We start from the raw sequence: 14,145 nt of genomic DNA, 5'->3' as shown, positions 1-14,145 counted from the left end.
GGAGAGTGCCAACACCATCTCCTGCCGCCTGCCACCTGGCATTGAGGGGGAGGCAGCGGTGGTGGTCAGTGTGGCCTGCAGTGAGAATGTGATGGCTGCCAAAGCATTCATCTACGCTGCAGCCGTCACCCCCATGCTTCTCTCTGTCACGTGAGTCTTGATGCCATGCACCCCACTTCACCACACACACACACACACACACACACACACACACACACACACACACACACACACACACACAAACACACACATCTTCTGTATCACTGGTGTTTTGTTTATAATAATAATAATAATAATAATAATAATAATAATAATAATAATAATAATAATAATGATAATAGTAATAATAATGATGCTACTACTACTACAACTGATAATAATAATAATAATAATAATAATAATAATAATAATGATAATAATAATAATAATAATGATAATAATATAATATAATAATAATAATAATGATGATAATGATGATGATGATAATGATGATGATGATAATAATAATAATAATAACAGTAATGCATTATTAATATTATCATTATTAAATATGTTCACTAATTTCAATGAGAACAAATATTTATCATCATGTTCAAAGTGATTGTGTTGGCCAGCACCCCCACCACCTCATTTACCCAGTGACCTCAGATCTTGATGTTGCAGGTGGCGTAGGATCACTCCTGAGCTGGGTCTTTGTGTTGGCAAAGACAGTTCAGTCTTCACTAGGTGAATTGCCACACTCTTGAATCTTCTGAATTTTCCACCATCTGGCTTCAACCACAGAGTCATTCAAACTAAATTTATCTGTGCTGTATACCTCTCATCTAACTTCTCTGACTATAAGAAATTCTTTGACTAACTTCCAAAGTGGAGCACATTCTGACTCTCTTCCCTTTTGCAGAGATCTCCATTCTTGGAGACTTCAATGTTCACCACCAGCTTTGGCTTTCCTCTCCTTTCACTGACCATCCTGGTGAACTAGCCTTCAACTTTACCATTCTCCACGACCTAGAGCAACATCCTACTTGTATTCCTGACTGTCTTGGAGATATGCCCAACATTCTTGACCTTTTCCTGACTTCTAATCCATCTGCTTATGCTGTTACCCTATCTTTTCTGTTGGGCTCCTCTGATCACAATCTCACTTCTGTATCTCATCCTATTGCTCCAATCCCTCCTCAGGATCCCCCTAAGCAGAGGTGCCTCTGACATTTTGCTTCTGCTAGTTAGGGGGCCTGAGGAGGTGTTTTGATGATTTTCCTTGGAATGACTACTGCTTCCATGTCACAGACTGTCTCTGTGTGCTGAGTACATAACAGAGGTGATAGTATCTGGCATGAAAGCGTACATTCCTCTCTCTTTTTCTCGACCTAAACCTTCCAAACCTTGGTTTAACACAGCCTGTTCTTGTGCTATACATGATAGAGAGATGGGTAACAAAAGGTACTTGAGCCTTCCATCACCAGAATCTCATGCACTTTATATTTCTGCCTGGAACCATGCAAAGTCTTTTCTCCAACAAGCCAAAAACTCCTTCGTAAATAGAAAGTGTCAAAATTTTTCAAGATCTAACTCCCCTCATGACTTCTGGCACCTAACCAAACACATCTCCTATAACTTTGTTTCTTCATCTTTCTCTCTTTTATTTCAACCAGATGGCACCACTCTGATCTCATCTATTTCTAAAGCTGAACTATTTCCTCAAACCTTTGCTAAAAACTCTACCTTGAATGATTCAGTGCCTGTTCCTCCCTCTCCTCCACCTTCTGACTACTTTGTGTTACCTATTAAAATTCTTCACAACGATGTTTTCCATGCCTTCACTGGCCTAAACCCTCAGAAGGCTTATGGACCTGATGGGGTCCCTCCTATTGTTCTCTGAAACCGTGCCTCCGTGCTTGCACCTTGACTAGTCAAACTCTTTCAACTCCATCTGTCAACATCTACCTCTCCTTCTTGCTGGAAGTTTGCCTACATTCAGCATGTTCCTAAAAAGGGTGACCGTTCTAATCCCTCAAACTACCATCCTATTGCTTTAATTTCCTGCCTATCTAAAATTTTTTAATCTTTCCTCAACAGGAAGATTCTTAAACATCTTTCACTTCACAACTTTCTATCTGATCGCCAGTATTGGTTCTGTCAAGGCTGCTCTACTTCTTCTGGCTTTTCTTATTGAGTCTTGGTCATCTCTTTTAGAGATTTTAGAGAAACTTTTGCTGTTGCCTTAGACATATCAAAAGCTTTTGATAGAGTCTGACACAAAGCTTTGATTTCCAAACTGCCCTCCTACGGGTTCTATCCTTTTCTCAGCAACTTCATCTTAAGTTTCCTTCCTGACCGTTCTGTTGCTGCTGATGGTCACTGTTCTTCTAAATCTATTAACAGTGGTGTTCCTCAGGGTTCTGTCCTATCACATATTCTCTTCCTATTATTCATCAATGATCTTCTAAACCAAACTTCTCGTCCTATCCACTCGTATGATGATGATACCACCCTGCACTTTTACACGTCTTTTCATAGATGTCCAACCCTTCAGGAAGTAAACAGGTCACAAAAGGAAACCACAGAACACCTGTCGTCTGATTTCTCTGAAATTTCTGATTGTGACAGAGCAAACTTAGTATTGTTCAATGCCTCAAAAACTCAATTCTTCCATCTACCAACTCAACACAACCTTCCAGACAAATATCCCATCTTCGTCAATGGCACATAACTGTTCCCCTCTCCTACATTGAACATCCTCGGTCTGTCCTTTTCTTATAATCTAGACTGGAATCTTCACATCTCATCCCTAGCTAAAACAGCCTCTATGAAGTTAGGCGTTCTGAGACATAGCCAGTTTTTCTCACCCTTCCAGCTGCTCTGTACAGAGGCCCTATCCATCCATGTATGGATTATGCCTTTCTATGGATTATGCTCTTCTAGACAGGGTTGAATCAAAAGCTTTTTGTCTCATCAACTCCTCAATAACTGACTGTCTTCAGCCTCTTACTCACTGCTGCAATGTTGCATCTCTTGCTATCTTCTATCACCATTTTCATGCTAACTGTTCTTCTCATCTTGCTAGCTGCATGCCTCCCCTCCTACTGCAGCCTTGCTGCACAAGACCTTCTTTTCTCACTCCTACTCTGTCCACCTCTCTAATGCAAGAGTTAACCAGTAATCTTATCATTCATCCCTGTCTCTGGTAAACTCTGGAACTCCCTACCTGCTTCTGTATTTCCACCTTCCTGTGACTTGAACTCCTTCAAGAGGGAAGTTTCAACACACTTATCCTTCAATTTTTTATCACCGCTTTGGACCCTGTTTGGGGACTTGCATCTCGGTGGGTTTTTTTTTAAATTGGGTTTTTGTTGCCATTGGCCCGTGTCCCTCTTACATGAAAAAAGTTCAACAAAGGACTGTTGTTAAGACACTGCACGTGAGGTGGCCCCCAGTTTGGAAGTATTGTAAATGAATGTTGCGATGAAATAGAATGGGTCTTTGAGACAACAACAAATAAGATGAATGATGATAGTAATAATAATGACAGTGATACTAATACTACTAATATTGATAGTAATAATACTACCTAATAATTATAGTGACAATAATAATAACAATGACAACATAATGTTAGTGCTCACTTTGTTCATTATCTAGCTTGTAGGAATTTTGGGTCAGCAGTCTTCACTTACCTCAAGACTCACAGGTCAACCAAGTGTTCCACCATGGAGGGCATGTCACTCACACCAGTTCTTCAGAATTGTTGTGCTTTAACACAGTCTGTGATGTAGCGGCAAGAAGTGTGTTTGTTGTTCTCAATACACAGCCTGCACTCACTGCTTTCACACATCAGAGCTTGCTGTTGGCCCAAATGAAATTATAGGGGCATAGGATGGGATTATCCCTTAATGAAGCCAACAGGTTGATAATGTCATAATTAATGTAGCCAAGGCCAGAGGCAGAGCCAGAGCCAGCCATTCCAGTTCATCAGCGTGGAGCAGAGCAGCCAGCCTGCCAACCTTCCACAACAGTGTCTGGGCACTAAGCAGAACTGAGTGTGGCCCTTCAGGTGGCCTGATTCCTGTATGAGTAACTTTTTTGTGGGGCCAGCCTGTTCAGGCCACTGGACAGGCCAGCCAGAGCATGCATGCTGGCCTCAAGGCTTAGTTTGGAGGGAGTCTAACGAAAAAAAAAAAAGCAACTTTGGAGTGGTAGAATCGCGACACCTTGACCACATATGTAACACAAACTACTTTTGATAAACAAGCATAATCCCTGACTCTCATAGGACTCTGTGGGCTCTCTTCTCTCTCCTCCTCTTGCCTCCTTAAAACTTCATTTCTTCTATAAATAATGTCCACAATGTCAAGTACAGGGTCATCAGTGAGCTCTTATGCTAAGAAGAGTGCTGTGGGCGGCCATTTTTGCTGCTTCCTGCTGATGGACTGCCCCAAACAAACGGGGGTGCAGGGTTAGAGAGAAACTTCCCGTATAATGCACCCCTGGTCACCCCTTGGTGACCTTGTGTGACCTGCCCTGTGACCTTGTGAGCAGCGACAGCACCACAGCCATAACCTGTGTGGCACCAGCCCTGCCCCACAGTGAGTAGTGGTGGTGGTGGTAGTGGTAGTAGTGTCATTATTACTGTTATTCATGATAATAGCAGTATTATTATCATTAGTAGTATTATGATAATTCATTGATAATGATAATAATGACAATATAACTAATCCTTCCTTTATTTGTCTCTGTGTGTGTGTGTGTGTGTGTGTGTGTGTGTGTGTGTGTGTGTGTGTGTGTGTGTGTGTGTGTGTGGTGGTCAGTAAATTATCTCTATGAATAAATTATCTATCTGTACCTATTTACCTATCTATTAATCTATTTACCTACCTATCTATCTATGTATCTATCTATCTATCTATCTATCTATCTATCTATCTATCTATCTACAGTATGTCTACCTGTTTGTCTACCTACCTACCTATCTATCTATCAATCAGTCTGTCTGTATAACTGAATCTGTTAACTAAACCTTCCTTTTATTTGTCTATGTGTGTGTGTGTGTGTGTGTGTGTGTGTGTGTGTGTGTGATGATCAATAAACTATCAATCTGCTTTTCTATCTGTCAGTTAACTATCAATCTGTTCATCCATCTGTCAATAAACTATAAATCTATCAATTTATTTATCTATCTCTATCTATCTATCTGTCAATTAATCAATTAATTTATCTATCCATCCATCCATCAATTTATCCATCCCTCAATCCAACCATCCATCCATCTATCCATCTACATGGTCCAGGTGAGGCGGATGTGACATGTGATGTGGTGGTGAGCAGCCCGAATGGTTTGTCTGCCAGTCTGCTGGGTGGCTTCACTTACCAACTGGCTCTCACACTCTCCCTCACTGGCCTGGAGCCCCAGCGAGGTGGCACTGCTGGCGGCACCTCCCTCACCCTCACTGGCACTGGCTTTGGGTAAGTACCACAGTGCCTGGTGTTTGTGTGACTTCTGGGTGTCTGTGCTTCTCTGCCTGCCTGTCTGTCTGTCTGTATGCATGCTGTATTTTCTGCCATATAACCTTGCTTAACCTGATCACTGCCCCCTCAGGTCAAGCAGTATTGCAGTGACCTGACCTAACCTTGCCTAACCTTAAGACAAGTGACAACATAGTGACCTGACTTAACCTTGTCTAACCCAGCCACTACCTCCTCAGGTCAAACGGCAACATAATGATCTGACTTGACCTTGCCTAACTTAGACCTTATCCTCCCTAGGTTGAGCGGCAATAAGGTGACCATTGGTGGGTCAGAGTGCAAGGTGACCCAAGAGGGTCCGACCAGCATCACCTGCATCACTGAGGCTCACCAAGGGTCGGGTCAATTCCAGGTCAAGGTCACTGCCCCTGGGAAAGGCTTGGCAGCAGCTGTGAGTGTTTATGTGTTCTTTTGTTTGGTGAAAGTGTTTTGCTCTTTTTCCTTCTGTTTTCTTGCTTAATTTGATGTCTTTTATTAATTTTTGTGTTTATAATTTCTTCATCTCCTGTTTCATCCTTTTAGCCTCATTTTCTCCTTTCCTTTCTTAACTTACCTTCCTTTTTCTATCCCTCTATCCCCTCTGACCCCTTCACCCCTCACCTTTCCTCCCTCACCCCTCATCATTGATCCCTCACCTCTAAAATTCACCACTCAGCACCCTCATCTCATTCTCCTCCTTCACCCACCTCACCCCTCACCTCTCACCCCTCATCTCCACAGCAGAACAATAGTGGAATCTTTTCCTACATCGACCTCTGGAGTTCACCATTCACTTGGGGCAGCGAACCGCCACCATCACAGGGGCAGCTGGTGGTGGTGACTCAGGGCAAGACACTGCTGCTGGACCAGTCAACACCAGTGCTGAAGATGTTGCTGATCCAGGGCGGCCACATGGTGTTTGATGTGGAGATTGTGGAGGAGCTGGTGTTGCGGGCAGAGTATATTTTGATCGTTGGTGGTGGCTCTCTCAGTATTGGGTCGGAGGATCAGCCTTTCCCTGGTGAGGCCGTCATTGAACTGCACAGCAACACACACTCCACTGAGCTGCCCTTGTATGGTGCCAAGGTGAGAGGCTGAGGGAGAGTGTGGGGGTGCCATGGGGAGAGGGAGAGAGAGAGGATGCCAAGGTGAGAGGCAAAGGGAGAGAGAAGGATTTAACCAGGATTCTATGCCTTTCATGGATTCTGGTGGAGGTTGGTCTGGTTATCAAGATGCATCCATGATTGTAGTGGTGAGGAGGATGAGTCTGTCTATCTGTCTGTCTGTGTGTCTGCTTGTTTTTCAAGGAATCTAGGCTTTCATTCTGTTGGTTTGTATTGTTGTGATCTGTCTGTATGTTTTGTCTGACAGATAGATCACAACAATATAAACCAGCAGAATATAAGACTAGATTCTTTGACAGACAGACAGACACAGACAGACCACAACAATACAAACCAGCAGAGTATAAGACTAGATTCCTTGACAGACAGACAGACAGACAGACCACAACAATACAAACCATCAAAATGAAAGACTAGACTCCATCCCACTGTGCAGAGAGAGAGAGAGAGAGAGAGAGAGAGAGAGAGAGAGAGAGAGAGAGAGAGAGAGAGAGAGAGAACAACAATAAAAATAACAACATAAAAGACTGGATTTCTTCCACATAACCTAACCAAACCCCTTTACCACCTACCCTGACCCATCCCACAGGTATTGGCGGTGCGTGATGGGACGCTGGACCTTCATGGCCGTCACGTCCCCATCACCTGGACCCACCTGGCACACACGGCCTCCCTTGGGGACACCAACCTCACCCTGTCCCTGCCCGTCACCTTGAGGCAGGGTGACCAGGTTGTTATTGCCACCACAGAGAATAGGTAAAGGAACATTCATGTGCAAATCTCTCTCTCTCTCTCTCTCTCTCTCTCTCTCTCTCTCTCTCTCTCTCTCTCTCTCTCTCTCTCTCTCTCTCTCTCTCACTACCCATTCATCTCCCAAACCACCCCTCTCTCCCTCTCCCTCTCACCCCCTTCATCCCTCCACAGGTTCTACATGAAGGAGAACGAGGTGAGGACCATCGCATCAGTCTCTGAGGACGGCCTGGAGGTCACACTGACAGAGGCACTGGAGCACACCCACCTCTCCGTCACCCAGACTCTTGGGGGACACACAGTGGAGACACGTGCAGAGGTGGGACTCCTCACCCACAATGTCAAGATCCAGGGAAATGTTGGCACCGACTTCAGTGTGGCTATTGAGGGCTGTGACACTGCTTTTAGGCCTGGTGAGTTTGGTGTTGTGGTGTTGTTCTGTGCTGTATATAGGCTATGAAAGGCTGTGAGGAGGAAGAATAGTGTGTAGGTCTGAGTTCATTGACTTCTGGTGAGTGACTTATTGCTGTTCTGTTGCAGATTCTGAAGGTGTGTTGTGTGTGGGCCGTAAGGAGTAGTAGTAGTAGTAGTAGTAGTAGTAGTGTGTAGGTGTGAGTTCATTCAGTTCTGGTGAGTTTGGTGACTTACTGCCATTCTGGTGCAGGTTCTCAAGGTGTATAGTAGTGGTTGTGAATAGTAGCAATGGTGTGTGATGGTGCAGATCTGAATCTTAAAGGATTCACCACGCTTAAGTCACAATACTTTCCCTCAGAATCTGTTAATGGTGTAGAATCTTGTTCATTTATGATTACAGTTATGAAAGAACTCTTGAAAGCCACAATACTTTCCACCAAAATCTATTAACAGTATATAATCCTTGTTAACCTCATTACAATCAGGAAAACATCCTTGAAAACCACAACAGTTTCCACCACACTCAGTTAATGGCATAGAATCCATGTTAGATTGTGAAAATATCCTTGAAAACAACAATAGTTTTCCCCAGATCTAATAAAGGCATAGAATCCTTGCTAACCTTTCACTACTATAATGAAAACATCCTGGAAAATCCCAGTAACTTTCACCAGGACCTGATAGAAGTGGCTGAGATAAGATGCAGAAACATGAGAATACATCTCTCTTTTTCTTTCTCTCAATGCATTCTTCTCTCTCTGTTCACTGCCACACACCAACATGTCTCTCTTCTCTTTACCATCCCAGACCAGCACGCCACCCAGTCATGTTTCAATGGTCGACATGGAGACGAGATTGGCGGTGACCAATTTGGCGCCACCGTGATACTGTCTGGAAAGTTCCCTGACCTGGACTTGGTGATGGGACGCATTGAGTACGTGGAGGTGACCAAAGCTGGTCAGGTGAGGCTGTGAGAGGCTGGGTCCTGCTGGGCCAATCTGGGTCAGGTCATGTGTGTTGTGGCAGTGGTAATGGTAGTAGTAGTAGTAGTAGTAGTAGTAGTAATAGTAATGTCACATGTAGTAATCTGAGCAATATGTGTTGTACTTCCACTTGAGAGAGACACATTAGTATCACCTCCACATCCACCCTAATTCATTCACACATCAAAATATCCCTCCACCTCCACTTCAAACAGGCACAGTAACATCACCTCCACTTCAGGCAAGCACAATAACACACCACATCCATTGTAATCCACACACATACACACTTGCCAAATTTCCACCCAGGCATTCCAACTTGGGCGGTACCCACTCCACTTCCACCTGGCTGGGGACATGGGTGGTTCGTACATCCGCGGGTGCTCCATCCACCACACCTACAACCGCGCAGTGACAATGCACGCAACAAACAACCTGCTGGTGGAGCATAATGTGGCGTACAACAACATGGGTCACGCTATCTTCACAGAGGATGGGGTGGAGCAGAACAATGTGGTGCAGTACAACCTTGCAGTCTACACCAGGACCTCCTCTTCCCTTCTTAATGTGGATGTGACACGCTCCTCATTCTGGGTGGGTGTGTGTATGTGATTATTTAGTTGTATTTAACAAGTTGTACTGCACAGGGTCCAAGCAAGCTCTTTTGTCCTGTTTCCATATCTATGTTTGCATGATTTCTCTTTAATTATGTGTACAATGCTCTGCTTCAACCACATCTTTTGTGTGTGTGTGTGTGTGTGTGTGTGTGTGTGTGTGTGTGTGTGTGTGTACATGTGTGCGTGTATAGGGGAAGGAAGCAGGGAGGGAAAAGGTGGGAGGAGGGAGAACAAGTAAGGGATGTCTTCTACTTTCTCTCACCCCTATTCTATCCACCTCTCTAATGCAAGAATTAACCAGTATTCTCAATCATTCATCCCTTTATCTCGTAAACCCTGGAACTCACTGCCTGCTTCTGTATTTCTTCAGTCCAATAACTTGAACTCCTTCAAGAGGGAGGCTTCAAGTTTTGGATGATCCATTGGCCTCTTTCCTTTAGGGACTGACACCTCAGTGGGTATATTTCTTCCTTTTGTTGCCCTTGACCAGTGCTCCTCTTTCAGTAAAAATCAATTAGATGGAAGAATGTGTGAGAGAGAGAGAGAGAGAGAGAGAGAGAGAGAGAGAGAGAGAGAGAGAGAGAGAGAGAGAGAGAGAGAGAGAGAGAGAGAGAGAGAATCTTCCACACACTCAAAACTCTCAAAGTCTCCACAAGCCACTCTGAGAACCACCTCCCACTCCAGTCACACACTCATAACTCCTGCAATTTTCCACAAACCGCTTACTCACTGATCCACTGTTTCGCTCATCCATCAGGTGGTGAACCCAAACAACATTTTCCGTTACAATGCAGCTGCCAGTGGAACACACTTTGGTTACTGGTACAGGCTGGACCACCACCCCTCGGGCCCATCCACCACCAACATCTACTGCCAGAACACTGAACAGATGGGACTCTTCTTCAATAACACTGCACATTCCATGGGAAGGTGTGTGTGTGTGTGTGTTTGTGATTGTGTGTTGGCTGGGTAGGAGAGAGAGAGAGAGAGAGAGAGAGAGAGAGAGAGAGAGAGAGAGAGAGAGAGAGAGAGAGAGAGAGGGTGTGTGTGTGTGTGTGTGTGTGTGTTGGGTGAGAGAGAGAGAGAGAGAGAGAGAGAGAGAGAGAGAGAGAGAGAGAGAGAGAGAGAGAGAGAGAGAGAGGATGTGTGTATGTGTGCATGAGTGTTATTGTTATGCTGTGTGTTCTGTGCTGGCTTGAAGTTTACATGATGGGTGGAATAGAGAGAGAGAGAGAGAGAGAGAGAGAGAGAGAGAGAGAGAGAGAGGATCATAATACAGAAGGATAAAAGTTAATCTGTTTTCTGGCTATCCATCTGGGACATTGGGACATTTGATGACAACACTGGCCTCTGTTCCAGGTATGGTCTGTGGGTGTTCTCCAATCCAGGATATCACCCAAAGTCCGACATCTGTGGAGGCAGGGATGTGGTAAGTCTGTGTCACGCATCACTAAATACGTATCCATTCATGTGTATATGATCTGTGTGTGTGTATAATGATGGGCAATACTGCTACACTCTGTCATTAGGTGTGTCTTAGTAATTCAGGACACAGGAACATGATAACACTGTAACTGACCAAAGCTCTCACTCACTGATCAGTCAGCAAATTCCCATCTTGTCTTGAAATGTGCAGCAGATTGATGTATTTCCGTCAAAACCCATACAATTCAAATTATGGTTCTGGTAGAAATACAGAAGTTTGCTAACATTTCAAAGTCATATAGAAATTCATAGACCAGTCAGTGATTTAGTACATGAGTCAGTGGCAGTGCTACCATGCTCCTGTACCCTAATTACCTTGCCTAATTACTGATACACTTGATGAAACAGAGCTTACTATTATGAACTATGCTCCTGTAGCCTCACCTGCCTAATTACTGATACACTTGATGAAACAGAGCTTACTATTACAAAATATTACGATACCACACAGGATGGTCCAGGCAAAGCAACACACACACACACACACACACACACACACACACACACACACACACACACACACACACACACACACACACACACACACACATGCGCACACACACACACTCACACACGTAGCCCCATCAACCCCTCACTGGAAAGGAACAGTCTTGTGGCTTAGTGAACTGTTACCAAGAAATAAAAATCCCAGTAGTAAGGACAATAAAAAAAAAATAAATAAATAAATAAATAAAAATCTTCCACTTTTGGATGAGCCTTTTGACCATTCTTTTGAGCCTGCACCTCAGTGGCCTTTTTTCACCTGTTGCCCTTGGCCACTGTCCACTTACACACACACACACAGAAAAAATAAAAGAAAAGAAAAAGAAAAACAAAATTCCTGCAGGTGGCCAAGTGGGAAAGCTTCACCGCGTGGCACTGTGAGCGGGGTGCCGAGGCAGTATCTGGCACTAAGCTGCAGTTCCACAACTTTGTGATGCTTGATAACCAACAGGCTGGCATGGAGATGGTGTCTGTGAAGGGAGGGTTCGGACAGGATGACAGCCCTGGTGAGTCACTGGGTGGTGATGGGGTGAAGGGGGATGGTGACTGGGAGGAGTGAGAGGTATAGGGAGTCCTCAGTTTACAATGATCTCGACTTCTGCCTCTTGGTAGTTAAACTGGCAGTGCTTGTCCCTGTACATTCCCCTTTGTCCTTTTTACTGATTTATTTATTTTTTATTTATTTATTTATTTTTTTTACTGTATGTCCTGATGTGTTTCTTTTACAGGTACAGTAGTTATGTTTTTATAAACTAGAATATGACTTTACTATAACATTAGCATAGGTGAGTGACATAATGTAGGTACCAGTTCAAACCTATGCTGAAAATCGGTTTATAGGAATGGAACTCCATCATAACTCAAGGACCCCTTGAGGCCTTGTTGAGCTCCCTGACTGATGAAAAAATTATGGTTAAGAGAAGCAGAGTATGCAAGTGAATTAGTGAGAGGTAGTGAGGCCTTGTTGAGTTCCCTGACTGATGAGAAAGTTGTGGTTAAGAGAAGCAGGATATGCGAGTGAATTAGTGAGAGGTAGTGAGGCCTGGTTGAGCTCCCTGCCTGATGAGGAAATTGTGGTTAAGAAAAGCAGGATATGCAAGTGATGAGTTAAATTGCAATGTTAGTTAAGATGCTTGATTCCATTTCTTCCTTCCCTATATCTTGCACAGCTTTTGGAGGGAACATAAATAACATACCACACAGATCTTTAAATAACTGTTATAGCAAAAACAACAGCAGCAGTTAATATAAGTACACTGAATTATATAATGACATAAACTTGGGTAGGTTAGGTTATGTTCAGTTAGGTTTTCTACAGGCACCTTCTATAACAGCATCTTTAAGTACAGTAACCATTTCACACACCAGCAACTCTCTTAAGGATTTTCAAAGGTCACATGTGTGATTAATTGAACTTTCATGGGCCTCATTTTTCCATTGATGATGCTGAATTCCTGCTAAACTATCACTGGAATCATGAAAACACACTTTGAAACACTAATAGCTCTCATAAGGGCTATTTTCAAAGGCTATATGTGTTGAGTTTGAACTCTCAGGGATGTTTTTTCCCAGTGATGATGATGAATTTCTGTTAAACTATCACTGAAATAATGATGCTGTGGAAGGCTTCTACAGCATCAGTTGTGAAAAAAAGAGAAAATAAAGAAAAAACATGAAAACCTGAATAATCGCCTTGAAAACAGACCTGATGAGAGAGCAGACCTTTTAGAATGCACACCAAGCTACTCTGACACAAACACCATTTTGTCTCCAGATTAAGTTTTTGTAGGATCATGAGACAATCTTTTATTCATGCTGTTTTGTGCAGGCATCTTCAATTCCCTGGTGGTGACACAAACACCATTTTGTCTCCAGATTAAGTTTTTGTAGGATCATGAGACAATCTTTTATTCACGCTGTTTTGTGCAGGCATCTTCAATTCCCTGGTGGTGACACAAACACCATTTTGTCTCCAGATTAAGTTTTTGTAGGATCATGAGACAATCTTTTATTCACACTGTTTTGTGCAGGCATCTTCAATTCCCTGGTGGTGTGTCACTCGGCCCTCAACTCCAGTGCCTGCACCTCAGGAACCAGTGGTATTGTGGCGCCCAAGACCCAGATCTTTAGTATCTCCAATGTCACATTTGTTAACTTTGATGAGGGTGGAAGTGCTGCACTGTCTGGCTGTTCTCAGTGCAGGAACTACCAGGGAGGCTACAGGGCACAGGTTAAGGGTCTGGCCTTTGAGAATTCACCCAACAAGGTAAGGAAAAACATCTCTTCTTCAGGATGACTCTCTGTATCTCCTCAGTTTTTGCCATATATGCACTTATTTTGCAATGCTTTGTTCTCCCATCAGGACAATTTTCTGAAGCCACACCCATGATTACTGAAGTTCTTATGAGTGTTTCTTCTATTACTGATGGTGAACCATTGTTAAACTAGTCTTATATGCATGGAAACACTTAAAAACTCACAAATAACTCATAAGAACTTTTTTAATGCAGAATCATCATTAAACTGATGAGAATCTTGAAAACATTTACAAACACCAGTAACTCTTGTAATGACTGTTTTCAAGGGCTGCATATATAGATTCTCATGGATGTTTTTTTCCCAGTGATGATGGTGAATTCCCTGTTAAACTATCACTAGAAAAGCAATGGTTCTACAGCAGTATAGTAAAGAAGACCCATGAAAACGTGACTAATCACCTTGAAAATAAACCTGATGGCAGAGCAAAGTATTCAAGAATACACACAA

The 14,145-nt window shown here is 43.3% G+C and overlaps 1 protein-coding gene across 10 annotated transcripts in view; it reads left to right on the top strand.

Annotated features, from left to right (window-relative positions):
• The first annotated feature begins 430 nt into the window (after positions 1–430).
• The window catches only part of LOC135112402 (fibrocystin-L-like), a 126,578-nt gene continuing 112,863 nt past the window's right edge, over positions 431–14,145 (top strand). For 4 of the 10 annotated variants that reach the window (XR_010274345.1, XR_010274344.1, XR_010274350.1 and 1 more), the window contains exons 1-12: positions 442–4,586; positions 5,289–5,463; positions 5,764–5,914; positions 6,244–6,588; positions 7,216–7,382; positions 7,551–7,789; positions 8,598–8,752; positions 9,083–9,367; positions 10,148–10,320; positions 10,750–10,819; positions 11,723–11,885; positions 13,410–13,645. Coding sequence is in view for 3 of the 10 variants with exons in the window: in XM_064026829.1 (XP_063882899.1) it covers positions 6,391–6,588; positions 7,216–7,382; positions 7,551–7,789; positions 8,598–8,752; positions 9,083–9,367; positions 10,148–10,320; positions 10,750–10,819; positions 11,723–11,885; positions 13,410–13,645 (1,686 nt within the window). In the remaining 7 variants the exon portion in view is untranslated. Of the gene's footprint in view, positions 4,587–5,288; positions 5,464–5,763; positions 5,915–6,243; positions 6,589–7,215; positions 7,383–7,550; positions 7,790–8,597; positions 8,753–9,082; positions 9,368–10,147; positions 10,321–10,749; positions 10,820–11,722; positions 11,886–13,409; positions 13,646–14,145 lie in introns of all 10 variants that reach the window. The other 6 variants (XM_064026832.1, XM_064026830.1, XR_010274347.1 and 3 more) reach the window with 6 other exon arrangements.

The sequence above is a fragment of the Scylla paramamosain genome, chromosome 23, assembly GCF_035594125.1.
Source record: "Scylla paramamosain isolate STU-SP2022 chromosome 23, ASM3559412v1, whole genome shotgun sequence".
Lineage (NCBI taxonomy): Eukaryota > Metazoa > Arthropoda > Malacostraca > Decapoda > Portunidae > Scylla > Scylla paramamosain.
Note: the sequence above shows the minus strand (reverse complement) of the source record. Positions and strands in the feature narration are given on the sequence as shown.